Source organism: Primulina tabacum, chromosome 4 (assembly GCF_025594145.1).
Source record: "Primulina tabacum isolate GXHZ01 chromosome 4, ASM2559414v2, whole genome shotgun sequence".
Classification (NCBI taxonomy): domain Eukaryota; kingdom Viridiplantae; phylum Streptophyta; class Magnoliopsida; order Lamiales; family Gesneriaceae; genus Primulina; species Primulina tabacum.
This window is the reverse complement of record NC_134553.1, coordinates 46826893-46853457: the sequence shown is the minus strand read 5'-3', so window position 1 is coordinate 46853457 and position 26565 is coordinate 46826893. Positions and strand designations below refer to the sequence as shown.

The following is a 26565-nucleotide window of genomic DNA, read 5'->3' as shown; positions in this document are numbered from 1 at the left end:
AACCCGTTTCACAGATAAAGATTCGTGAGACCGTCTCACAAGAGACCTACTCTGGTATACAATACATGTATATGTATCAATTCAATATAATTTTATGTATATGTATTATATTTTTTTGGTTATATTTAAATAGTTAATTACGTATAAATATTTTTTTCTTATTAAATTTGCATTTGTGTGGTAATATTTTATATGTGTGGTTGTCTAAAAAAATGGGGATACTATGTGAAGAGAGTAGTTTGGGCCTTCCGAAGTCCAGATACTGGGTATTGGACGACTCTACTTATATTGGGCCATAAATCATGGATCACGGTTTTAATGTCGATCCGCCCCGAACCCAAATAAACAGTACCACATGCGGATTAACCTGTACTCCATCGTTTACTTCAGTCACAGGATTGCTCGCACTGTTTGAAGATAAAAATGGCGGCAAATTATTGTAAGATCTTACTGAGGGTTACACTGTCCAAGCACGCTCTTCAGAAACTCTGCTGATCTGTTCCCTAATTGATAAATAATTTCCTTTATTCGAATCGATCGAGCTCTTGTTTCTCGGCTTAGGGTTTCCCCCTGTTTTAATTTTTTTTTGGGCGTGAAATGGAGGCAGCGGTGAATTCAGCATCGCATGTTTGCAATTTAGCTATTTTAGAGTCACTCAGTGAAAATTTAATCGATGAATTGGCGAGCTGGAACGCATTTTGCTTTGAGACAGAGGAGCTTCTAATGGGTGCTGGCGATTTATCACATGCGTCTGAGTTCAGTTTACATGTCAGGAATCTATGCAGCAGTGGCCTTGAGTCATTGGTCGTGGAGCACTTCCTTTGTTCTATGGAGGTTTACGACGCTTTCTCACTTGTGCATTAAATTTATTTAGCAGTTAATTATTTTTCTTCTTCTTATTTTGATTTGGAAATGCTTTTGTTTTCTTTTGGATTTACATGCTGAGTTGTTATGTTCAGTTATGGAAGTTTTAGTGTTTAGCTCTGATCAGTTGCAATTTTGAGACAATAATTTAAGCTTTTGTGTAATTCATGTTAATAGTTGGGACAAAGATTGTGCATAAAAAAAACGCTACAAAATGGAATTCAGTTTTCTTGTAATCTTTCTTTTTCCCGATTTTTTTCCATACTCCTCGGCATACAGCTCAAATGAAACTGAAGAATTTGGATTGTACTTATTCCAACTCTATGGATGATAAGTATTGATCCTTAAAAAATATTAGACCAACAAAATGGTGGGGTAGTTAAGAAGAATATGTTATGCATATTCTTGCTAATAACTTGACGACTTACTGTAGGACTTTTTTTTGCATCTTCATTTTAGTTTTTGACTTCCATTTAAAGCAATTATTCATACATCAGCTAATGTGACTTATCTCTTTGAATGAACTATGGTGATACGTGCTAAATCTTTGTTTTGTTTTGTTTCTTTTATATTATTTTTGTATTGCTACAGGAAACCTTCGAGAAAAAGGGGGCATCGAGGTTCTGGATGCATTTCGATGCCTACAGAGAGTTTGCAGCGATAAATACGGATGATCCAGTATGTGTGCCAGTGATATCTTAGTTTGTTTTTCTTTTCTTTGTTTTCAATTTCATTTTCTTTTTATGTTTTAAATATGGTGTCTGTGCACTTATTTTAAGACTAATGACAAAAGGAAGTTAAAATGAGTATTTAGCAATTGCCATGTTGCCTTCATATAGTTTTTGAGGTATAGGTCATCATCCTTCAATTACTAAGTTTCTTAAGTTCCAATCGTGAATGATATTATTTTTTTTCTTTGTCCCGACGTTAAATTTTTCATCTCGATTCATCATTTTTGCTACGGTTTGTTTCTTTCTCATGAGAATTTCAGTGAAGTGCCTTTGATAATCATCCTAATGAATTTGACCCACTAACAAGCTGAACGCTAATGAACGATTTCGAGAATGTTAAAATATTTATTATTATGGTTAGCAACAGAATAAATTTCATTTAAATATAGATGAGGATATGATAGGGGATAGAGCACAATGACATGGGTGGATCCGTATAGCTGACCCAAATTTTAGTTTCCCTTCACTGATTTAACAACCTGCCCTTTACATCTTCAGTCTTTGGTCTACTCATCTAAGCTGGAAATAGATCTTATGGTTAATATACACTTTCTGAGTTACTATGAAAAGCATTGTCCTGGACAATGTATTTGCAGTGTTACTTTCTGGTGTTGTACCTGAAAATTGTAGGTAACACTATGGTTATCTGGTGGTTGATGCATACCACTTGATTCATGAAGGATTAGATTAGCTGAGATGTGATTCACAACTCCTCGTTAGTGTTTTTGGCAATCTGGTTCTGACGAATGTTGAAATAGGATCAGCAAGGTGGGATGCAGGAAGTACTGCATAAAGCTTTGGCAATTATATCATCTGAAAAACAATACCAGGAGAAGTGCTTGTTATTGTTGATTCACTCTTTAGAGACAGACATAGAAAGTAAGTCAATGGATCAAACTCCTGATGCCAAGCGAAACCACCTACTCTCAAAGTATCAGTTATCTGTGTCTTCTATCCTGATGTCCAGTCTTCCTCGGCATTTCCCAGGTATGAATTTATACATGTGTCATGTCCAATGAAGCATAATTTGTGCAATGATGACTTTGAGGTTTTTTTAAATGACAAATGAAGCTTAGAAGATTTTTTAACCTATATTCTTAGGCGTACTTAAGATATTTTTAACTCCCTAATTTAAACAATGGCTAATCAGTATAATGACATATGAAGGTAAAAGATATTTTATGTTATTAATTTTTTTTATCTCTGTTAATTATATTCATAGATGTACTTCACTGGTATTTCAAAGGAAGATTAGAAGAGTTAAGTGCAATGACAGCTATAGGCGATGGTGAATTTAAGGTAGATGATGGAATGGATCTGGACTTCAAATCAGGGGAAACTGATAGTGATGGAACTCATCGGCGAGAAAATATTTTGGGAAACAACAATTTTGTGAGGAATGTTGGCATGGTTGTTCGTGATCTTAGGAGTCTTGGATTCACCTCAATGGCTGAAGATGCCTATGCGTCAGCTATATTTCTTCTATTAAAGGTTGTAAGTGTGTAATCACAATATTCATTAGCAAAAGCAATGCCCTCATAATGTTCTAATGATGTAACTGTTTTGGCCGATCTCAAAGAATGATGCTAGTCTCTTCTGCTTTTTTAAGATCTAAATTCCTATATCCAAACGTAGACAGTGACAACATATTTGAATGTGTAAATTGCAGCATCTTAATAAAATCTCTTATGATCTCCTTTGTTTGTGCTTCTCCTTTTAATTAATATTCTAGTTCTCATTGTTTTGTTGTTGTTTTCTGGACAGACCAAAGTACATGATCTGGCTGGTGATGAATATAGGTTTTCAGTGATAGATTCCATTAGAGGATGGATACAGGTAGTTCATTATAACTGAAACTGCTTCATTTCTCACATATCCGGTCAGAATCAACACTATCTTGCTGTAAATTTTTATTATGCGTTTAGTGAAGTTTCTGTATGAGTTCTGAAATGAAAAAGATATTCATGGTTTGACAATGACATGTAACAACTCAAATAGAGAGTTATGATTTGCAGGCTGTGCCCCTTCACTTTTTGCATGCCCTTCTTTCTTATCTTGGAGATTCTAAAAGTTATGAAAGCCAAGCTGGTCTGAAGTCTCCTTTGGCCTCTCATCCATCTTCTAGATTTTTTGGATCTGGACCTCCTCCTGAGGAGCTTATTAGATGGCAGCTGCGCTTAGAGTATTTTGCATACGAAACTCTACAAGATTTAAGAATTTCCAAGCTTTTTGAAATTATCGTGGATTATCCAGACAGGTAAATTTTCCTCTATTGCACGATAAACTTGATTGGGCATAATTTAATTTTTTACTTTATCATAATTTCTTTCCTTATTGAAGTTAGCAGTCCTCTTTCCTTATTGAAGTTAGCAGTCAGTAGTCAGTAGCTTTGTTCAGTACATTTGAGTTTGTTTAGATATATAAAAATTTAGGGAATTGTTAAAAGTTAACTAGAGGGTATTGCCTTTCTTTATCAGAAGCAACTCTAACAACATATTTTTGTTTGATAAATTAGTAAAATGTAAATAGAGAGGAGCTGTGCAGCGTGAATTTCAATTCTAGCAAAAAAATAAATTTTTTGATATCTTGCAACTGTAATTCTGTAAAATTTTGTTGTTCATGCCTTTTAATCTCTGTTTTTTATCGTTCCAGTTCCCCTGCTATTGAAGACTTAAAACAATGCCTTGAATACACGGGGCAGCATTCAAAGCTTGTTGATTCTTTCATTGCTTCTCTAAAATATCGATTACTTACTGCCGGTGCCTCTACCAATGATATACTGCACCAATATGTTTCAACTATCAAAGCCCTTCGAACAATTGATCCAGCTGGTGTATTCCTTGAAACTGTTGGTGAACCAATAAGAGAATACTTAAGGGGAAGGAAGGATACCGTTAAGTGCATTTTGACAATGTTAACTGATGGGACTGGTGCAAATCCAAGTGGAACAGGAAGTACTGGGGACAGCCTTCTTGAAGAATTGAATAGAGATGAAGAAAAACAAGAGAATCCTAGTGTTGATGATGATTTCAACATCGATGACAAGCAAGCATGGATAAATGCACAAAGGTAACGTACCAAACTTTAACGAGTAAAAATATACAGAGGTGGATGATTTATGTATCCCTTTATACAGTTGATCAAGTGAGTACTGATTTAGGCCGTAGGATAAGAAAGTGGTGGCCGCTTTTTCATTTAAAAATTTAAATTCTTGACACACTATTCTGATTATATGTCATTTAAGTTGGGAGCCTGATCCAGTGGAGGCAGAGCCCTTAAAAGGTGGCAGGCATAGGAGGAAGGTTGACATTCTTGGTATGATTGTTGGCATAATTGGTTCCAAGGATCAGCTGGTTAATGAATATCGTGTTATGCTGGCTGAAAAGCTTCTGAATAAATATGATTATGAAATTGATTCAGAGATTCGAACTCTGGAACTTCTCAAGGTGGTTCATACCATCTTTTACATTTATTCCTACTTTATATTCATTTTATTTTCTGCGATTTAGCTGATATACAGCTACTCTTTTGTTTTTGTCGTGGAATGCAGATTCATTTTGGGGAGAGCAGCATGCAGAGGTGTGAAATAATGCTCAATGATCTTATCGATTCCAAAAGGACTAACACAAATATAAAAGCTACCATTAAACAACAATCTAAACCAGGTTTAACTCTTGCTGTTATAGATTCTCTGAATTTGGGATTGATAATGTTTCATATGTATATTCCTGGATATATTATATGAAATGGTATGTTATAATCTCAAGAGTTCTGATGATAAGATGTGCTTTTAAAATGTAGTTGCTGATGAGGGAGAGCACGAGTTGTCTATGTATAATCTCAATTGTACCATCATCTCGTCAAATTTCTGGCCACCTATCCAGGTATCCAAACCATGCCTTACTTTATTGGACCAGACACATCATTCACAAACTGTTGAAATAAAAATAAAAATATTATTTTGTGTTATCAGTGGTTGCAACAGAAATTAAGGATGCTAGATTTTAATTTTTGTTTGTCAATACTTGCTCTACTGGAGAACAAGCAGTTTCCTAGGATATGATTCAACTTTCTTCCCTATTATATCTTTAATCTTCCATTTTTCATGTCTCTTTCATTTCTCATTTGGACTGAACAAATATTTAATTAATACTGGGAAGATATTTTCTGTTGTTATCAAGTGAGCAACCCCTAGGTTGTTTTAGTTGAGGGATCTCTTCCTCAATAAATCATATATGACTATAATGTTAGTGTCTTAAAAACTTATGCTCTACCCAAAATGTTGATGGAGGCGCTGCAAAGAAAAAAGCAAACATCAAAGTTCCTAACATAATTTTTTCCTTTATGGTGTAATCTCGTTAGATATTTTTAATTGAAACCTACTGCTTTGGAGATACTCGGCCCTCTTAAAGATTTTGTTTCTGCGCTGTGTTATCTCATTAAATATTTTCACTATGTAGAACCTAGAAGTTTGTGGAACAATAATTTGTTTTCTGTGAATGATGCACTTATTGCAGGACGAAGCAATAAAAATTCCTGGACCACTGGACCAGCTTCTAAATGATTATGCTAAAACATATAATGAAATCAAAACCCCCCGTAAACTCCTTTGGAAGAAAAATCTCGGTACTGTCAAGGTTAGTTCCTTCTTGGTTGATGCAGCATTTTATTACAATATATTTTGCAGCTGTTAACTTGGGCTTTAAAGTAGCATTTGTTGGCTATGTAGGACCTCTATTATTATGCTATTTCCAAGCCATTTTCTTGCTATTAGTGTGAAATGATGAGAAATCAACAGCTTAAAAATTTGTCAAAGAATGTGGAAACCTTCGTCTACCCTTGCCCACACAATGTTGATATTATTCTACCTATTTGAAATGTGTATTGATAGGTTTCTCTTTTTTTTGCTCTCTCTCACCTTTTTCGTTTACTAAGTCCCCTTTTTTTTTTCTTTTCAGTTGGAGTTGCAGTTTGATGATAGAACTTTGCCTTTTGTTGTCACACCTCTTCATGCTTCCATCATCAGTCTGTTTCAGGATCAAACAAGGTGACCAAGCAGTGAAAAGTTTTTATCAATTTTTCGTTCACATTATCATTTTAGAGTTTCATTAAATATCTGTTGATTATGTCTTTTGTGCTTTTAGTTGGACTCCCAAGAGTCTTGCTGCTGCTGTTGGTGTTCCAGAAGATGTCTTAAGTAGAAGAATAACTTTTTGGATAAGCAAGGTTGCTTGCAGGCCCATCATTCTGAACATTGCTTAACAATTCCCCCATGTTCAAAATTGGTCGTTGAACTCATCAGGATTTTACTTGATTTCAATTTATTAATGAATTGTAATTTTTAGAACTCCTGATTAACTCTAAAAGTCGATCATGACTTTGGTTGTTGTTTTTCTTTGCACGCTATCTTTTTCACATCGAGAACAGTTGCTACTTGTGCGCATTTGTTCTTTTAATTTCAAGATCACTTAGCTCTTCCCTTTTGTTTGAAGTACACACAAAATTGTTAAAAATGAAAGGAAATGATTTTTAACAATTGTTGAGTGATTTCCGCATTTGACATTTTTTTGTTTGTAATTTCTTGTAATTAGGGAATTGTAGCAGAATCAGCCCAAGATTCTGGCGACATTACATATACTCTGGTGGAAGCGTTGGCTGAAGGTGGAAAGGCTGGGGTTAACTGTGGTAGCTGTGAAGAAGTTCTAGTGGGTGATGAGGAGGGAGAGGGATCTGTAGCTTCTGTTGAGGATCAACTGCGTAAAGAAATGATGGTTTATGAGGTATATGGTCGGAAAATGATTTAGGACATGCATTTATATGTATGTACATGTATATATTTATGGGCCAAGTGCCAACCGGTATGACAATTAGTTTCCAATCCGAAATGCAACTATTATATGAAAAAAATGTCATACCTTCATCTTATCCCATATGAAATGTATTTGTCAAGGAAAGAAGTCTGCCAATCACATTTTCTTTAACATCACAAAAAATTCGGGTTATTTGCATTCACCTCCCCTATACTTTATGCATTTGACACTTACCTCTTTTATCAAGTGTGAAAATTATAATATGTCAAGGGTGGTGAATTTCAAATATATGAAGTGTAGGGGAGGTGAATGCAAATCATCCCCAAAAGTTTTATCAAAATCTTTTGGCTGTTTGTTTGCTTAGTGTTCGAAATGCCCTTAATTATCTCACCTCTTTCTATTGTGTATTGAGATAGCTATGTGTTCTTTCCATTGCGGTGCAAACAGACAGGACCTATACTTCTGTTTCCGCTGCACTGTTTCTCTTAAGTATATTGTTTTGCAAACCACTCTCATTAATGGCATGTAAAACTTGTCCAGAGAATATATGTTGTGAAACTAAACTGGTAAGTTTCCTGTCCATTGTGATTCTTGAGGCTGAATAAAGGAGGAGAGTTCCAGTAGTTTGATAGCAGTAGTAAAACTAGCCATTCTTATAATCATAGATTTGCTCAAGTAGAACTGAGACGAGATTTATACAGTCCACTCCAACCAGTTTGATGTAGTTTCATTCTAAGAAATGAGTATTTTATAATGGATATATTCCTTGAAAAGTCCTCAGTTTTCACTGATTTACAGGTGGGATGTGTATGTTCTTCCAAGGGACCTTTCTTTATATATTTTTTGTTATTCTTGTCATATTCTCTCAAGTATTTTTCTTCCAAACTCACAGTAACTGCACAAAAAATATTGTTGCAGAAATTTATTATAGGGATGCTCACGAACTTTGGCAGCATGGCCTTGGACCGGATCCATAATACCCTCAAGGTAGTCATGAATTTTATCAGTATATTTGGTTCCCTTTCTCTTGTATAAATGATTAGAGCAACACCTGTCACTTGTGTGCGTATATATATGCATGAAAATATAGATGCGATATCATGTGGAACAAAAGGTCTCCAGTGATATATATTAGTCTCTGGTGATATATGAAGGATATGATAACTGATAAAGATAACGGCTTCGTAGATGTTTTGCATTGGCGATCCTCCTTATGACAAATCACTCCAGCAATTGCAAAGCTTCTTGGCTGGTCTAGTCAGCGACGAGAAGCTAGAACTTAAAGATGGAATGTATTTCTTGAAAAAGTAATATAGTAAGGTACCATCACACTCTTACATCTCTTATTCTTTCTTAGTGAGGGGGAAAACAAACAGTAAAATCACAAGTTTGGTTATCAAAGAGGCTAAAATCATGGTACGAGGGGATGTAAATTTCTGTTTGCCCCTTGAACTGTAGCTACTGAACATGTAGTCGGAGACGGGCACACAAAAAAATTTAAAATATTTTGTATAAAAATGCTCTCGTCGTCCTTGTTTGTTATCATCCACTCTACGGTTCTACTCAATTTTTGGGTCTACGCCTAAATGTATTGTGCTGCGTTGTACAAATAGGTTATACAAATAGGCAACATACGATCTTCTCGGAATTTTCTTATGTTAATTTAAAAATATAAGACAATATTTTACGGTGAAGAAAGTAGAGCAAATGGTATAATGGTGTTCCCCAGTTTGTATGGTTTTTCAAATCCCGAGTTAAAATAAATAATTTCATCTACACAGTATGTTAAAATTTCCATTTCACACCACATGAAATAATGATTGCTAGCATTATTTTGCCCTACAGTCCTCTTTACAATAAATTAATAATACAAAATTATATGCATCATCTCAATTTTAAAATTTATATTCAAAATATATTCCAAAATTGAATTTTTGAAGGCTTTTAAACTACCCCAAAAATTATGTTCACTCTCATTGCTTACACCCAATATATAAGTAAATCATATTTTCTATATGTAATCATCGAAATTCTTCACAATATATCCAAATGGGAATTTAAAATTATGCCCCAAACGTTTTAATATTTCTTAAATTCAGAAAATTTGATATAAACAAGAAGAACAAGTATTGAACAAGCATCCATTAGTAAAGTTATAGTCGTCACAACATGTGAATTGTGAGAATCTTTAAAGGATCAAATGCATTCACTTCGACCGTTGGATTTCTCCATTTCAAAATTTTAGTAGACACAAGGTGAAAATTGAATTACGAAACAAGGAACGGTAGAATTAATTAAAGAAGAAATGGACGAAGGGACAATGCAAGAGCTAAGATCCAAGGCAGCTGAGCTGAGAGAAGAATACAAAAACTCCATTAGCACCTATTCTCAATTCATCTTTCTCTGCCAAGATTTCATTTCTGAGAAAGACTCAGATGCAGCCGTCCTAGCGAGACTCAAAAAATCACTCTGCCTGGCCTTTTCCAATCAGGCGGAAGCTCGATCTCGCTTGATGGAGTTGACTGAAGCATTGAAGGATTGTGATTTGCACTGAGAATAGAGAGATCTCATGTCAAGACTTTGCTTTGTAAAGGTAAGATTTTGTTAAGTTTGAATAGGTACAGCATGGCCTTGGAATGCTTCGAGGCAACAAATCATGAAACCCAGGGTAATGAGAATGTTGATATGGTTAATGGGTTGCTGGCGAAATGCATTAGGCTCGATTTTGTTTCAAGAAATGGGGGATTTGATGTTTCAGATGGGTTTTGAGTGGTTTTAGTGGTAAAACCCCTGAATTAGTTTAGTATGTTGGTGCAGTAGAGATCAAGAAGTCTGAGAATAGTGGGCGTGGCTTATTTGCAACCAAGAATGTCGAAAGTGGGACTCTGCTTTTGGTTACTAAAGCTATTTTTGTTGATAGGGCTATTATGCCTCCGGATTCTTGTGAAAATGCTCAACTGGTTGTATGGAAGAATTTCATTGATAAAGTTGTGGACTCAACCTTAAATGCAGCAGAATCAATGGCTTGATATCGATGTTATCAAAAGGAGAAGATGAGGAGGAGAGTATTGAAATTCCTGATATTGGGAGTTTTAGGGATAGTGATATTTCTTGTGAGAAGTTGGATGTGGGAAGAATGTTAAGCATTTTGGATGTTAACTCGATTCTTGAGAATGCAATTTCAGCTAAAGTTCTAGGTAAAAATGTCAATTGTCAAGGGGTGGATTGTGGGTTTTAGCTTCTTTCATCAACCATTCTTGTCATCATAACGTGAGGCGTTTGCACATTGGTGATCATGTCGTAGCAAGGGACGTCAAGACAGGTGAAGAGCTCACATTTGCTTATTTTGATGTCCTCTTGCCTATGAACAACAGAAGAGAAATGGCTACGAATTGGGGGTTCAGTTGTAGATGCAAGAGGTGTAAATTTGAAGAGAACATACTCTTGAAGCAAGACATGGGGGATATTGAAATAAATTTTGGAAAAGAGGTAGTGGACATGGGCAATGTAGTGTACAGATTAGAGGAAGCCATGAGGAGATGGATCATTAGGGAAAGGGAAAAGGGTACTTGAAGGCATCATTTTGGCAAGCTTATTCCCAAGTTTTTGAATGTGAAAAATCGATGAAAAAATGGGGGAGAAAGATCCCATTGATGGTTGTAGTGGATAGTGTGGTGGATGGAGTAGGGAGTGATGAAAGGATTGTGAAAGTGTTTATGGATGGATTAAAAAGAGGTGGGATTAATGGAGTTGTGGAAATGGAGAAGGCATTGAAGTTGGGAAAAGGGGTTTATGGAAAAGTAATGAAGAAACAAGCACTGAGGAGTTTGCTCCAATTTGGTGGTGCCCAATTATGAGGTTTAAGGCATTAGTATGTGATCATTCTTGTGGAGACTAAAATTCTTAACACTATTCATATGTTTGTTACTCTTGAGGGTTTCATTCTTTAGTCATTGTATGTTCAAGTAATCTTGAGCAGATTAACCATTCAGTCTGTTTTTCGTTTAGATGAATAAATGATTCTTGTTTCACATGTTCTTGTTCTAAATTCATAAATTGTCCATGTAGTGGTAGCAAGAAGCCCTTAACAATATACATTATGTATCGGTTAAGGGTAGATCGGCACAATTCGCTTGGCGGAGGAAGTTTAGAAGATGATATTCCGATAAATTTAATGCTTTTCAGTTGTGTCTCGTCACTGAATCAATGTCACTATAATTATTCTTCTTAGCAGTGATAGCAATAGAAATTCGATGTTTTCCCGATGTATTATATAGAAGTTTTCGGTCATTTTAGCCTATATTTTCTTTGGATAACTTTGTGTACTTTATGACAAGAACCTGAGGTTGTCTTAAATTTAGTAGAGTTATATATTTTTGGTCGGTGACAATTAGTATTTGAGTTATTTGATTGTACAAGATTAATAATACAACTAATAGGATTTTCAATTTTTTTATGACAAGATTTCGAAATTCTAATTGTGAAGATTTTATGATAGAGAAAATGGTTCAACTCAACTTTATGTTGCTAACGACATAGAGAATGCTTCACATTGCACTTGTGGTGGTACAATACTGTCGAAGCAAGAAACAAGTGTTCAAAAGGGAGATCCAGGGAAAAAGGTTTTATTAGATAAACAAACAAAAAAAAAAGTTTGGACCAAGTGGCACAAAACGAATATCGAATAAAATGGCCAAATTTCATTTTCATTTAAGGCATAAATTGAAGCTCCTTTAATTATTATTATTTTTTTTATGAGGTGGAAATCCGCTGCCGCTACTTTTAGGTGCACATTGGGTAAACTCGCAAACTAAAACAATATCCTGCAAATCATGTTAGTCAGTTAAATCACATTGAATAAGTCATGTTTGATAAGCTCGTCTGAAAAAGTGTTGATAGAAAAAATGAAACTTCTGACTATTGGTCCAACGTTCACCACCTACTTCACAACTTGGACATCATCTTGAAACATTGAAGCTTCTATTATTGTATTATTGATTTATAGGTTGTTTGCATTAACACCTTTACAAGGGAAAGTTTTTTCTTTACTCTCCAATTATAATATTTATATCATAATTGAGTTAATACAATTATAAGATTACTATGAAGTCTTTGAAGATTAACACTATATCATTTCTTTTTTTATTCTTATATATATTTCCATATTATTAAAATCATATTAAATTTAAGAAAAAAATATGATTTTAGTTCTTCATGTTTGACTTTTTGCTATTTTGGTTATCTATATCATCAAATTTCAGTTTTATGTTATTATCTTTGTTTTTCTTCTATTTTAGTATTTTTTTTATGTGATACTAATATGCGTTGGTATGAGAGTAATACGACGCTGATGTGTCTAGTGTCATACGTAAATATTTTATTGTAAAAAGAAATTAAAATTGAAAAATAAAAAATCAAAATTTTATTAAAAGAATTGAAAGATACAAGACTAAAACTCAAATATAATAATATAATATAACATATCAAAATTACAAAGCTTCAAATATAAAAGACAGAAAAGACATTTTTTTTCCTAAACTACTTTCATATTTTTCTTTCAAAATATTGAAACTTAATATCATTTACATTCCGTCATTCAATCTCTCTTGTCCCCTTATTTTCCAAAGGAAATTTATCACAGCTAGAAAATACAATAATTCATAATTATAAAAAAATAAAAAAATCTTGATATGATCTGGACATACACATTTCAACAAGTCATCATTATTGATTAAAGATAATTTAAATAATAATAAAAAAAATCAAAATTAAGAAAGCAAAAATATAATTTTAAGATAAGCTCAAAATATCTGTCCAACCAATGCAGATGCGTATGTTGTTCATTCTGATCTCCAAGTGAGCTAGTTTACTAAATTTTGTTTTTAATTTTTCACAATTTTTTTTTTAATGCTCTAATTAGTAAATTTGTGAGACGAATATCTTATTTTGGTCACCGATAAAAAAATATTACTTTTTATACCAAAAATATTATTTATTATAGTAAATACAAACATTATTAACTAGTTTAATATTGTTTTTTTCTTGTTCTTTCGCCTCTGCGTATCGATCATAAACATGCGATAATAGGACTGGTAGTGTATATTCCAATTTGAATATATATATATATTGATACAAATATGAATATATATACTATATCATGTATGTATATGTACACTACCTCCAAAAGATGATGGACCCATTATTATCCTCATATATGTATTATTAACTTGATAATTAAGAAAAGGATATTAAATTATTCGATTCCAACTTTACATAAAAATAAAGAGACAATGATTTAATTCCAATTTTGGCACTGAAAATTGAGTTTCAAGGACAAATTCCCAATTTTTATTCTATTTAATTTGATTGTTCTTCTATGGTTCAATAAACTGGCAAGAAAACGCAAAGGGATTGAAGTAAATCAACAGTCACCTGTTTATTATCGTATTTGTACGTGTAATATTTTTTTCTTTATTTTATTTGTTTGTGTACCGAAAATTTTCAACCACGTTTTTTTTTTATCTCTATATTTTCGAACAAAAAATAATGCTATTTGAGTTTTATATACTTTTTATTATTAATATACAATGAAGCTTTCATTTGTTAAAAACCGATACAAGCAAACACGATATATATATATATATATATATATATATATATATATATATATATTATGCAAACATGACTCAGTTTTGGTCTTTTGGTATGGCCTTTTATCTTCTTCTTTTTTCTATTTTACTATTTTTTAGATAATTCGAGAAATTTATAAAATACCCCTTGTAACGCCCAGATTCGACGACTGTCCTCACTGTATTAAGACGGGTCTTTTCGGCGTGCTTATGTCCTCATTCACGCGTACCCCAGGGAACTTCCTTGGGGATCACTTATCCCAAAATTGCCACAAGTCAAGCATGTTTAACTTTGGAGCTCTTATGTGATGAGCTACCGAAAAGAAGATGCACCTTCTTGATATGAGTAGTACATATCAAATCTTTTAAGCCCTCCTCAACTGCAAAGTCTCATACCTGAACAGTTTCGGAATCCCTCTCCTTCCGGTCTAAGATCGGTTCATTCATATTCTCTCCGCCTAGAAGCATGTTAGGAGCTGCTTATTGTCCGTGCAACCTTATGACATCGACGATCACCTCCCGCCCTCTTCGACCCCAAGCCTCACACCCCTAATCAATTTTGATAATTTCAATTTCAGATAAAACTTCAAAAAAATCAAATAATATACAAACACGCAAAAGTTGATTGAGATATAGTGTGAATAATGATTATATGTGTGTGTGAAGTTGGAAATAAGACAAGGGTCACACCAATGAGAGCAAATCCCTCAACTGATGGAAAGCAAAAAGTCCATGAAAATGGACACACACAATAAAAGACAAACCCCCACTAACCAATACGCATGCCCAAGTTAAAAGATAATGTAACTAAAAATATACATATATGGAAAGAATAATATAGAAAAGTAACAATAAACCATAAAAAAAAAAAGCTAAACTTATTCTTTGGTTTATCTTGACTCCGATATATTATTTTTTTCTTAGAGCACAACCAACAAAACTATGGTGACACCGTCTCACGACTCAATTTTATAAGACATATATTTGATCTGACCTAACTCATAAAAAATTATTATTTTTTATACTAAAAGATATTTTTTTACGATTTAAAGGATCTCAACCAACTCCAATTCAACCATGCCACGTGTTGATAACCTCATTAAAAAATTATTACTTTAATTGAAAATTAAGAAAAAGGTTACCAAATATTGATAAAATATATTAAAAATAATAATAAATACACATAATGAAATTCTCTTATTATATTGAGGTAAAATTGGAAGGAAAAAAAAAACTATTTTTACATTCAAATCAATAGCAGTTTTCCTGATATGCTAATTGATTATTATTATTATTATTATTATTATTATTTAAGCTACTCTATGCTTGAAAATATTGATTATTATATATTTTTAGCGATAAATATAATTTTTTTTTATCAGTGGCAGAGATTCTATCCAGATGACTAACCAATCGAAGTGGCAAGATAAGAACCACATCTAATAAAAGCCATCAATCATTTTCCAATTCATGAAATTAAGGACACGTTCTATCTAAGCTAAGTAATGATCGAACGAATTAGTCCGGTTCAAAGAATTTAGCATACTCTTTATTAAAATTGTCCTTCTCTAATAAATAGACATTCCTTATTTGATATTTTCGTTTTATCGTCACGCGTTATGTGCTTGTATAATTTTTTTATAACTAATTTAGTTTATATTTAAATTATGGTCATACAATAATTGTAAAAAATACTGATCGACTAAACTGGAATTTTGAAAAAACGAATTCAAAAAAAAAAAAAAAGGGAGTCGTTCAGTAAAATGAACCAGGTAGGAGATGAACCAATGACTTATTGTATTAGAAGTTTGATATTTTATTAATATATTGGAATATAGATAATTTAAGAATATTAAATAAAGCCTCACCAATACTATTCACCCGTCTCTTTAGAGTAGGTCTCTTGTGAGACGGTCTCTCGAATCTTTATCTGTGAGACGGGTCAATCCTACCGATATTCACAATAAAAAATAATACTCTTAGCATAAAAAAGTAATATTTTTTCATAGATGACCCAAATAAGATATATGTTTCATAAAATACGACCCGTGAGACCGTCTCACATAAGTTTTTGTCTTTTATTAATTATTAATAATGATATAGATAGTAAAGATGCATGCATGCATGTAGACATGAGATTAGAAGGAAAAAATTCCAAGGTCGAAATTGTCTATCCAAGAAAAGTTCTTTCTGATATTTTGACTAGAAGAATTTAGAATCCTAGCAAGCAAGTTTGTTAAAGAACCATAGAAATTAAAATAATACACCAGAAGATAATGTATTCGCGTGTGAATACAACATGTATATATTATTATATCAACTCTAATATTATCCACAACAACAAAAAAGGACAAAGAATTATGTCTAATATTATCCGCAACAAAAAAAGGACAAAGAATTATGGCATGAAACAATTGCTGCGGGGTCAACATACTAGGTTGGATATATATAAGTTAAAATACTTTATTAAAATATTTGATCAAAAGCAATCCGAGGAATATCCCTAGCTGCCAATATATACATATAAACATATAACTGAGAAAATTATGTATTTGGCCGTGTTTTTCGATTTTAGTCATTCTCACCAAAGTGTTAACATGCAAATTATTCGAAAATAAAGTAGAAAATATGTAAATTACGAGACTAAAATGATAATTTCGTTAATCGGATAAAGGTGACAACTCATCCACGTACACATTCTCTAACAAAATAATAAAAATAACCCATGCTTATGTCTAAATTTGAATGGGTATTTCATATAAGCATTGTATCAAACATTGCCCATTCCCTAAAATAAAATTTTTTGATTCAAAGTTGATTAATTTGACCCAATCCCACCAAAGAAAGCATGGCATGCATAGGTATCCGGTCATGCATTGCGTAAACATATATGCTAGGAATATGATCATAGTAAAAAAAAAAAAAACCTATGACGTAATAATGCATAACAAGACAAAAAAAACATCATTATAAAATAGCCTTCCCTGTCCTTGTAAACATTTCAAACTCTTCCCCTCGTCTTAATATTCTTCTTATCTCCAATACCCACTCAATTCCCTCCATCCAACCAAAAAAACCCGTTAAAAAAAAAAGTTGTTTTGGAACTGTATTCTTTGTCATTTTTTGTGGGTTTTTGGCTTTTTACCAATTCATTTGCACAAAAAGAAAAAATAAAGAAAGAAAGAAAGAAAGAAAGAAAGAAAGAAAGAAAGAAAATGGTAGGACGAAATTGCAAAGAGCTTCCTCCTGGATTTAGATTTCATCCCACTGACGAAGAGTTAATTATGTGTTATCTTCGAAACCAGGCTACATCGAGGCCATGCCCTATTTCCAATATTATTCCTGAAGTCGATATCTACAAATTTGATCCTTGGGAACTACCTGGTTAGTGTGTGTATGTATATAAAGTATTGATATGGTGAACACTCGTTACGACCATCTACGTAAGTACTGATTGAGATGACGTTCATCTATTAGATGTACAAGACGCTAACTCACCGTGCTCATATAGTTTCCTGTGTAGGTGCTTACCATATACGTGAATTCATTATGATGGATCAATTCGTTTGGTCTAAAACTTCAACCTTGTTGATTAAGCTATTTACAGATACTCGTTTTGTGAATATTATATTTTCCTATAGATTGAGCAATGATTTTGATCATACATTATATGGATATTTTATCGGTTAGAATTAGAAAAAAAAAATATTTTCCTATATTGGTATGTATGTATATGGGGCCATTGAGACAAAGAAATGATTTCATTTGAGCGTTCCAAAATTATAAAATAAAATATAAAAAAATGGTTTTTATGTTGCATCAAATATATGGCATATAACATGTTTGCCTTCTCCAATGTAGAGAAAGCCGAAGTTGGAGAGAACGAATGGTACTTCTTCACCCCGCTAGATAGGAAATACCCGAATGGTGTGCGCCCGAACCGAGCTGCGGTTTCGGGGTACTGGAAAGCCACAGGCACAGATAAAGCCATATACAGTGGATCAAGTTATGTTGGGATCAAGAAAGCCCTTGTATTTTACAAGGGTAAGCCACCCAAGGGTATGAAGACTGATTGGATCATGCATGAATATCGATTGATCGACTCGAAATCGATTCCCAACAAACAAAATGGATCTATGAGGGTACATAACAACTTCTTTTACTACTAAAATTTGTCAATTAGATCATCCCAACAAACTAAAAATAAATAATAACTATTTTTTTTTTTGTTTTAATGTTTCAGTTGGATGATTGGGTGCTATGTAGGATCTACAAGAAGAAGAACTTGGGAAAACCCGATGATCAAAGGGTTGAGAACACATTCACTCAAATCCCATGTACCAATGAGCCCCAAGTACCCCAAAAATTAATTCCCAGAAATTTATCGCTAAGCGATCACTTATGGGAGTTCGATTATATAAATTCGATCTCCCAACTTATGCATGAAAACTCGTACATTTTACCCTTCAATGTTCAAGAAACAACTAGCAACATCAACAATGTGAATGTTCCGCGCAACGCCGAGAATCAAATAACACGAGTGCAACATCCATTCACAAGTAGTGCAACGAATTTTCAAGGGAATCAGCAGCCAATTTTTGTGAATCCAATGTATGAATTCCAGTGATGAGGAGATAAGCCCGAAATTGTGAAATTTGAAGGGGGAAAATGGTTGAATTTGAATATTGTGATATTTTTCAAGGCAGAATGTTTTACTAGATAAGTCAGTTGTAGAAATTTCATTTTTTAAATATATAGTATGTCCAGGATTGTTTGTGAAATATTAAATTTAATATTTCTTGTTTTGGCATGATAAATTAAAGACAAAGTCCTTTTTGTGCCCAATATAGCATATAGTCGTGTTATATTATACTTAATTATAAGAGCGACATAATTTAAAACCGAGAAATAAATACTGGAAATTAAATATTTCAGGAAAAATTTGGAGGCAATAATTCACATTAAATTAGTTGCAATTAAAAAAAATTATCCTGATATTGTAATAGAATAGTGCTTTATATTAAACAAACGACATGCGATCGTGATATATATATATATATATATATAATAAAGCCAACTAGCGCCGCCATTTATATAAAAAATTCCCATATCTTGGTAATAATTAGACGTAATTGGTGGCTGCTTCGTCTTGGATTAGCATTCATACCAACTCCTAAAAAGGATATTCTCGTTGGAGAAGTCTGCAAAAGTATATTATTTTATTTGATCGAAGAGATAACAATAATGGATAATCATGCATTCAGACACAATGTCTCGTTACACACACATATATGAATAAGTCTCTTGTGAGAAGGTCTAACGAATTTTTATATGTGAGACAGATCAATCATACCGATATTCACAATAAAAATTAATATTATTAGCATAAAAAGTAATATTTTTTCATATATGACTCAAATAAGAGATCTGTCTCACAACATACGACTCGTGAGACCGTCTCACACAAATTTTTGTCTATATATATATATATATGTATGTATGTATATATATGATGTGCAATAACTCAATTTAATTATTTAATTCATTATTGAAGCCAACTTGATTATAAAGGCTCAAAAACGTAACACACTCCAAAAAAATCTATAAATAAGGATGATTCTCATTATTCAAAACTATTTTTTTTAATGTTTAAACTCTTTAGCTTTCTGATAACATTTTTAAATTATTTTCTGACTTGAGCATCAGAGTGTCAACGCGAGACAAACCTCGGCTCCTCTTGACGTTTATTTGTGATGCAGGTGATAACTCACAAAATTTTCTTTCCACCAACTACTTGGACCCACTTAAGAATTAGCTAGAATACCGGTCTATGACTACTTGGATACGTTTACGAGCTTGCAGAGTAGTTCGGATAATCACAATTTTTTACTACATCGATATATATAGATTGTGTGCATACAGAAAAATTACAAATATTAACCTGCGACTGATGTAACATGAAATATTATATATATGAGATTAAATATGTTTTGAAATTACGTCAATATGGCAGAAAAATTGAATAAAATCGAGAAAAAAAGATATATTAAGACCAAACTTTGACCATTTTAATGAATAAAAGGCAAAATAGACTAACTTAAAATCTTAATTACTACGTTCTTAAATATGCAAATTCTAAGTTATACTTTCATCATTACTAATTCAATGCACATAAATTTATACATAATTTATCTATAATTTTAAAAATACCCCCAGAGAGGCCGTAACATCATCTTTGATGTTAAATGGATTCCCAAATCAGGGTCAATCTGCTGGATGGATTCTTCTGAAGCCGGGCAGGCGCAAGCTTGGGCTCTACTCCCCGGGCAATCAAACGCCCGGGCTCTCATGTAAGCCCCCGGGAGGCATTCTACTCGGTCCGACTCGATATGAGTGAAGTATTTAATGCCGCCGATAAACAGTGTGTATAGCCGACATATCTCTGACACTAATGCAAGTGGTCAATAAATCAAGTGGGCTGGACGTGACTAGTGCAAGATTTAACATGTCAGAATATAGGGTGTGCTCAGCCGTCCTACTATAATTAGTAGGTAGCACGGAGAACGAGGTCATCATTATTTCTCCTACTATAAATACCAGGTTCTCTCTTTACATTCATTCATTCATGAATTCATTCATTCACACCAATATCACAACCATCACTTGGTTACATTGGTTCTTAGCTTGAATCATTCACTGACTTAAGCATCGGAGTGGCCACGCCGGACACCCCTCCGGCGCCCATTCACGAGTTCATCTCCCTGTCTGCAGGTCATAGTGTAAGCAATAGCTTACAGATCCATCTACCTTGCTCATTTTCCTGAACAACATTATTGATTCGATCCGGTGGAGCACCCGACCCTGCTCATCCATTTCGCCAGGATCGCATCATTGGCGCCGTCTGTGGGAAATTGAGCTCAAGACGTAGATATGGTTTTCATTCAAAAATAAGCCCAACTCTGCTTGGCAAACATACAAGTCCAACCAGCTCGGCACTCAGATCTTATATGTGGATTTCATATGGGCTCAAAGCTCAGCAGCTATCCCGGATTGGCATGAAGAGCATTTACTATGAACTCAGTAGCATACAGCTATATTAGTCACCTAATTTAGCTCAACCAGAGAAGTTTTACTCTACCGGAAATGAATTCGGATTCAATATTTCCAGGTTAGTGATTTGATTTTTAATAAAACTAAAACAGCAGGTAAAGCAAAATCTCTTAAGCCCGGGAGGTACGAGGCCCCGGCACATTCTTGAAAGTCCGGGAGTTATGAGGCCCCGGCACATTCTTTAAAGTCCGGGAGATATGAGGCCCTGACACATTATCTCAAGTCCGGGAGGTTTGAGGCCCCGGCACATTATCTTAGATCCGGGAGTTATGAGGCCCCGGCACATTATCTCATGTCCGGGAGATACGAGGCCCCGGCATCTTATGCAAAGCCCGGGAGATACGAGGCCCCGACACATTATCTATAAGCTCAGGGTTCTCAAACCTGGCTCGGGGCTCCGCACCTCGACCACTCCCAAGTCCCGGGACATGCTCCCCGGCCCAAGGCTCCGCACCTTGGTTATTTATAAGCCCATGGTTCTCAAACCTGGCTCGGGGCTCCGTACCTCGACCATTTATGAAGGCCAGGGCTCCGCACCCTGGTTATCTATTAAGTCCAGGGATCCGTACCCTGGCTCGGGGCTCCGTACCTCGACCATTCATGAAGGCCAAGGCTCCGCACCCTGGTTATCTATTAAGTCCAGGGATCCGTACCCTGGCTCGGGGCTCCGTACCTCGACCATTCATAAAGGCCAGGGCTCCGCACCCTGGTTATCTATTAAGTCCAGGGATCCGTACCCTGGCTCGGGGCTCCGTACCTCGACCATTCATGAAGGCCAGGTCTCCGCACTCTGGTTATCTATTAAGTCCAGGGATCCGTACCCTGGCTCGGGGCTCCGTACCTCGACCATTCATGAAGGCCAGGTCTCCGCACCCTGGTTATCTATTAAGTCCAGGGACCCGTACCCTGGCCCAGGGACCCGTACCTCGGTTTATCTTTTAAGTCCAGGGACCCGTACCCTGGCCCGGGGACACGTACCTCGGTCATATTTTAAGTCCAGGGATCCGTACCCTGACCCGGAGACCCGTACCTCGGTCATCTATTAAGTCCAGGGATCCGTACCCTGGCTCGGGGCTCCGTACCTCGACCATCCATGAAGGCCAGGGCTCTGCACCCTGTTTATCTATTAAGTCCAAGGATCCGTACCCTGGCTCGGGGCTCCGTACCTCGACCATTCATGAAGGCCAGTTCTCCGCACCCTGGTTATCTATTAAGTCCAAGGACCCGTACCCTGACCCAGGGACCCGCACCCTGGTTATCTATTAAGCCCAGGGATCCGTACCCTGGTCCGAGGACCTGTACCCCGGTCATCTACTAAGTACATGGATTTTTACACGGCTCAGAGCTCGACATCCCGACTACTTATTGAAAGTTTCTGGCATATTATCTCAAGTACGGGAGACATAAGGCCCCGGCACCACATATTTAAAGCCCGGGATACTGAAGCGCCCGGCGCCTCATCTCATCTCTGGGATATTTGAAGCCCCCGATGCTTTTATAAAACAATATTGATTATCTCTCTTTGGGAATCCATGCATGACTGATCAGGATAGCGAGTATGACTCTAACCCGACTATTTAGGGGATGTGTGATGATACCCTTGTAAGGACCCGGGTCATCGATGACCCGGGATATTAAATGGATTCCCAAATCAGGGTCAATCTGCTGGATGAATTCTTCTGAAGCCGGGCAGGCGCAAGCTTGGGCTCTACTCCCCGGGCAATCAGACGCCCGGGCTCTCATGTAAGCCCCCGGGAGGCATTCTACTCGGTCCGACTCGATATGAGTGAAGTATTTAATGCCGCCGATAAACGGTGTGTATAGCCGACATATCTCTGACACTAATGCAAGTGGTCAATAAATCAAGTGGGCTGGCCGTGACTAGTGCAAGATTTAACATGTCATAATATAGGGTGTGCTCAGTCGTCCTACTATAATTAGTAGGTAGCAATGAGAACGAGGTTGTGGGGACCCGGACGCTAATCATCTTCTTAATCATCTTTGGGATTTAATTATCAATTAAGATAAACAGGGTCTAAAAATTTTTCTTTTTAAAATATAAGTGCGGAACGTAATGGAATTTAACTAATATACATCTCAGTATAAAAGTACAATAATGTACAACAATTATTCAAACTAGTCTAAGGTTCAACTACTAATTTCCAGTATTAAACCAAGTCTACATCCAAGTCCGGAATCACCACTCTAATATGTCTCCTCTCATCGTCTTCTTGACCCCGATCCTGTCCCACCTGTTGTCATGCACACATACAAACAAGACAACAGCCTGATAACTCCGGTGAGAATAAATCCCAGTATAAATAATTTATACATGCAGATAACTGAATTAACATAAAAGCATGAATTTTATCTTATCACATGTAGCATAATCAAACAACATGTATCAATACCAATCTGTAAATAATATCTGAATCGTAATCTACGAAACATAAATCAATACAACTCTGTAATCAAGTTCTAGTCTCGATATGTAAGACTCGACTCATCTCTCATTCTAATCTAGGGATCCCGGTGAATAAGAACATAACAAGTCTCCCACCTACTACTACCAGTCGCGGTGGCGGTACGTTCTTATTTCTGGACTTTGGTCTAGCTGTATCGAATAATCTACAATAAGAACAATGTCTGTATCTTAAGCATATCGATACACCAAACGTCCAGTGCCTTGGCGTATCTACCAAGACTAAGCCTAGTCTGACAATGTGCAATGGGTCAGTGACTATACTGTCAAAATCTAACCCCTCTGTCAGTGACTCTCACTCAATAGCTCTCTGCTTTCTATTTCTAATTCAATAGAATAAACATAATCATTAAAATACAAAGGTATAAAAACAATACCATACAAGTATGTGGTTTAGGGAAACTCGAGTTAAATCTAACTCAAGTCGATCTCCCAATTAACATCAATTTATACCTTTCTCTTCACGATCTGATGAAGACGAAGTCTTGTATGTCAATCTGCCCATACCCAGTCTGGCAATGACAATCGCATAAATACAATATTAGTATACAATTCAATTCAATACCTGTTCTGATCAATATTCAAATCGAAATATATATATTCTGATCCATAACTGAACAAGGTACAATCTAATTCATATCAACGATATCACGATACAATCGAAATCATTACTGAATCTGATCAATCTAAATCAACTGATGTTTTGACGGCATAGCGATACAATCTGAATAACCCCGTCAATCTGAACATCACAGATATAATACCCCAACTCATAATCGATATCAGTACAGCTCATACCCTGAATAATAACACAACTCTGATATAGAATCTCAACTAAATCAACTCCAAAAATCATAACAATTTCATAAACAGTCTATTCTTTAATCTGACTTCAGTTATACAATGCCTACTGTAGCAGAAACATCATATCTGATTCGTATTCAATTCTGACAATATCATAATTTCAAATCATGTCTAAACGTAACAAAACTTACGTCCAGATGAAGCCTACGTTGATAGGTACTCAGTACTGAAGTCGGATTCAAAATCGAACGGACGGATTTCACAAGTTCACGAATCTATGCTTTAAAATCTGAAAATCTCTTTGGCCCTCGTTTCCTTTTCTTCTGAAGGAATTCGCATGCTGATATATATATATATATATATACATATGTTGCATGATACAAGGGCAAGTGGCGTTGTGCATGTTCTGCACGTTGCGCGCATATGCGCGACCTTGTTCGCGCATATGCGCCGGTAGTTCGACCAGCATCTTCTGTTGGCTCGCGCATATGCGCCATCTATGTCGCGCATATGCGCCGATCATTCTGGACGTTCCGCGCATTCAAGTCGCGCATGTGCGCGCATGGTTCTGTCTTCCTCGCGCATGTGCGCCGATACATGTCGTGCATGTGCGCGGGGACTTCTCTTTGCACCTCTTTTGATTTTCTTTCGTCTTTCCCAGTCCGATCCGTTCCGTCTATAATCGTATCAATTATCACCCATAAATTATAATAATTATCGCCAAATCTTTTCAAATTAACCGGATAAATTTCTCGGGCCTTACAGAGGTCATCATTATTTCTCCTACTATAAATACCAGGGTCTCTCTTTACATTCATTCATTCATGAATTCATTCATTCACACCAATATCACAACCATCACTTGGTTACATTTGTTCTTAGCTTGAATCATTCACTGACTTAAGCATCGGAGTGGCCACGTCGGACACCCCTCTGGCGCCCATTCACGAGTCCATCTCCCTGTCTGCAGGTCATAGTGGAAGCAATAGCTCCCAGATCCATCTACCTTGCTCATTTTCCTGAACAACATTATTGATTCGATCCGGTGGAGCACCCGACCCTGCTCATCCATTTCGCCAGGATTGCATCAGATACTAGCATAAATAAAGTATTATATTAATTTATTCTAAATATATATTATGGTTATAATTTTGGTTTTTGTTAGATGTTTTAATATTTATATAATATTTATTTGTTTAAAAAATTTATGATTTTTATCATTAAAAAGAAAGTATAATAATATGCGAATGGGTCCCAAAAATAGTGAACAAGCTGATTAACTACTACGTCAAAAACATAAGTCGTGCCTGTGCCGACACGACTTTTACTTTAATGCAGATCCACCAAATGTAGACCACGTGTTATGGAACTTTAATAATATTCACTTATCAAGATAATTATGATATTAAAATTATTTTTTTCTGGTATTTATATATACATTCACCTAAAACATTTTTACTTTTTGACAAACATTTTATTTTAATCTAATGTCTTTTTGTGTGCTCGTATAATTATTTTTGGAATTAAATTAATTTTTAAATTACAAAAAATTATACATAAAATATTAATAATTATTATTTTTAATTTGTTACATGATTTTTTGGATAATATTTGTTTCTTAAAAAATAACGATACAATTATATCAGAAAAATATTTGTAGTTTATTTAGATATAATGTTAATTATATCTAAAATTTGCTTTGAAGTAATTTCTTTAGTGAGGTAAGAGTAGAATCGTTCATTTGTAAAATGGTCATATCAAGAGACCAAGTTATTTAATATAGGAGGTAAATTATTTTATATATAATAACTAGCATATGCACGCATATTTTGTGTACTCGTATAATTGAAATAATTATTTAAACATAATAATTTTTTTATTTTCAAATTAATGAATTTTTCTATATTTTTATTAGGAAATATAGTCATCTAAAAATTTATAAATGTAGATATGAATTAAAAAATAATTTTAATAATTTAAAAGATTATTTAAAAATGGATAAGATATATTAGTTATAGATAAATTATAAATTTATTAAAATAAATTTTTATGAATTTTTTTATATTAAATAATAATTGTGTACCTGGGAGTTGTTTATTTATTTATTTACAAATGTTACACCATGGCACCAATAG

General features: G+C 34.8%; 2 protein-coding genes and 1 pseudogene across 2 annotated transcripts; all 3 read left to right on the top strand.

Annotated features, from left to right (window-relative positions):
* Positions 1-365: 365 nt before the first annotated feature.
* LOC142543507 (anaphase-promoting complex subunit 2) lies at positions 366-9039 on the top strand. Its single transcript, XM_075650817.1, has 16 exons — positions 366-834; positions 1456-1542; positions 2354-2582; positions 2818-3086; positions 3360-3431; positions 3611-3852; positions 4248-4664; positions 4840-5041; positions 5146-5260; positions 5397-5479; positions 6113-6232; positions 6554-6642; positions 6740-6821; positions 7187-7375; positions 8324-8392; positions 8594-9039. The coding sequence occupies exons 1-16, from the start codon at positions 598-600 to the stop codon at positions 8714-8716; spliced, it is 2625 nt and encodes an 874-aa protein (XP_075506932.1). The 5' UTR covers positions 366-597; the 3' UTR covers positions 8717-9039.
* Positions 9040-9173: 134 nt separating this feature from the next.
* Positions 9174-11766, top strand: LOC142543508 (methyltransferase FGSG_00040-like; annotated as a pseudogene).
* Positions 11767-17052: 5286 nt separating this feature from the next.
* LOC142541713 (NAC domain-containing protein 1-like) lies at positions 17053-18881 on the top strand. Its single transcript, XM_075648178.1, has 3 exons — positions 17053-17418; positions 17896-18176; positions 18278-18881. Exons 1-3 carry the CDS (start codon positions 17250-17252, stop codon positions 18659-18661), a joined length of 834 nt encoding a protein of 277 aa, XP_075504293.1. The 5' UTR covers positions 17053-17249; the 3' UTR covers positions 18662-18881.
* The last annotated feature ends 7684 nt before the right edge of the window (positions 18882-26565 follow it).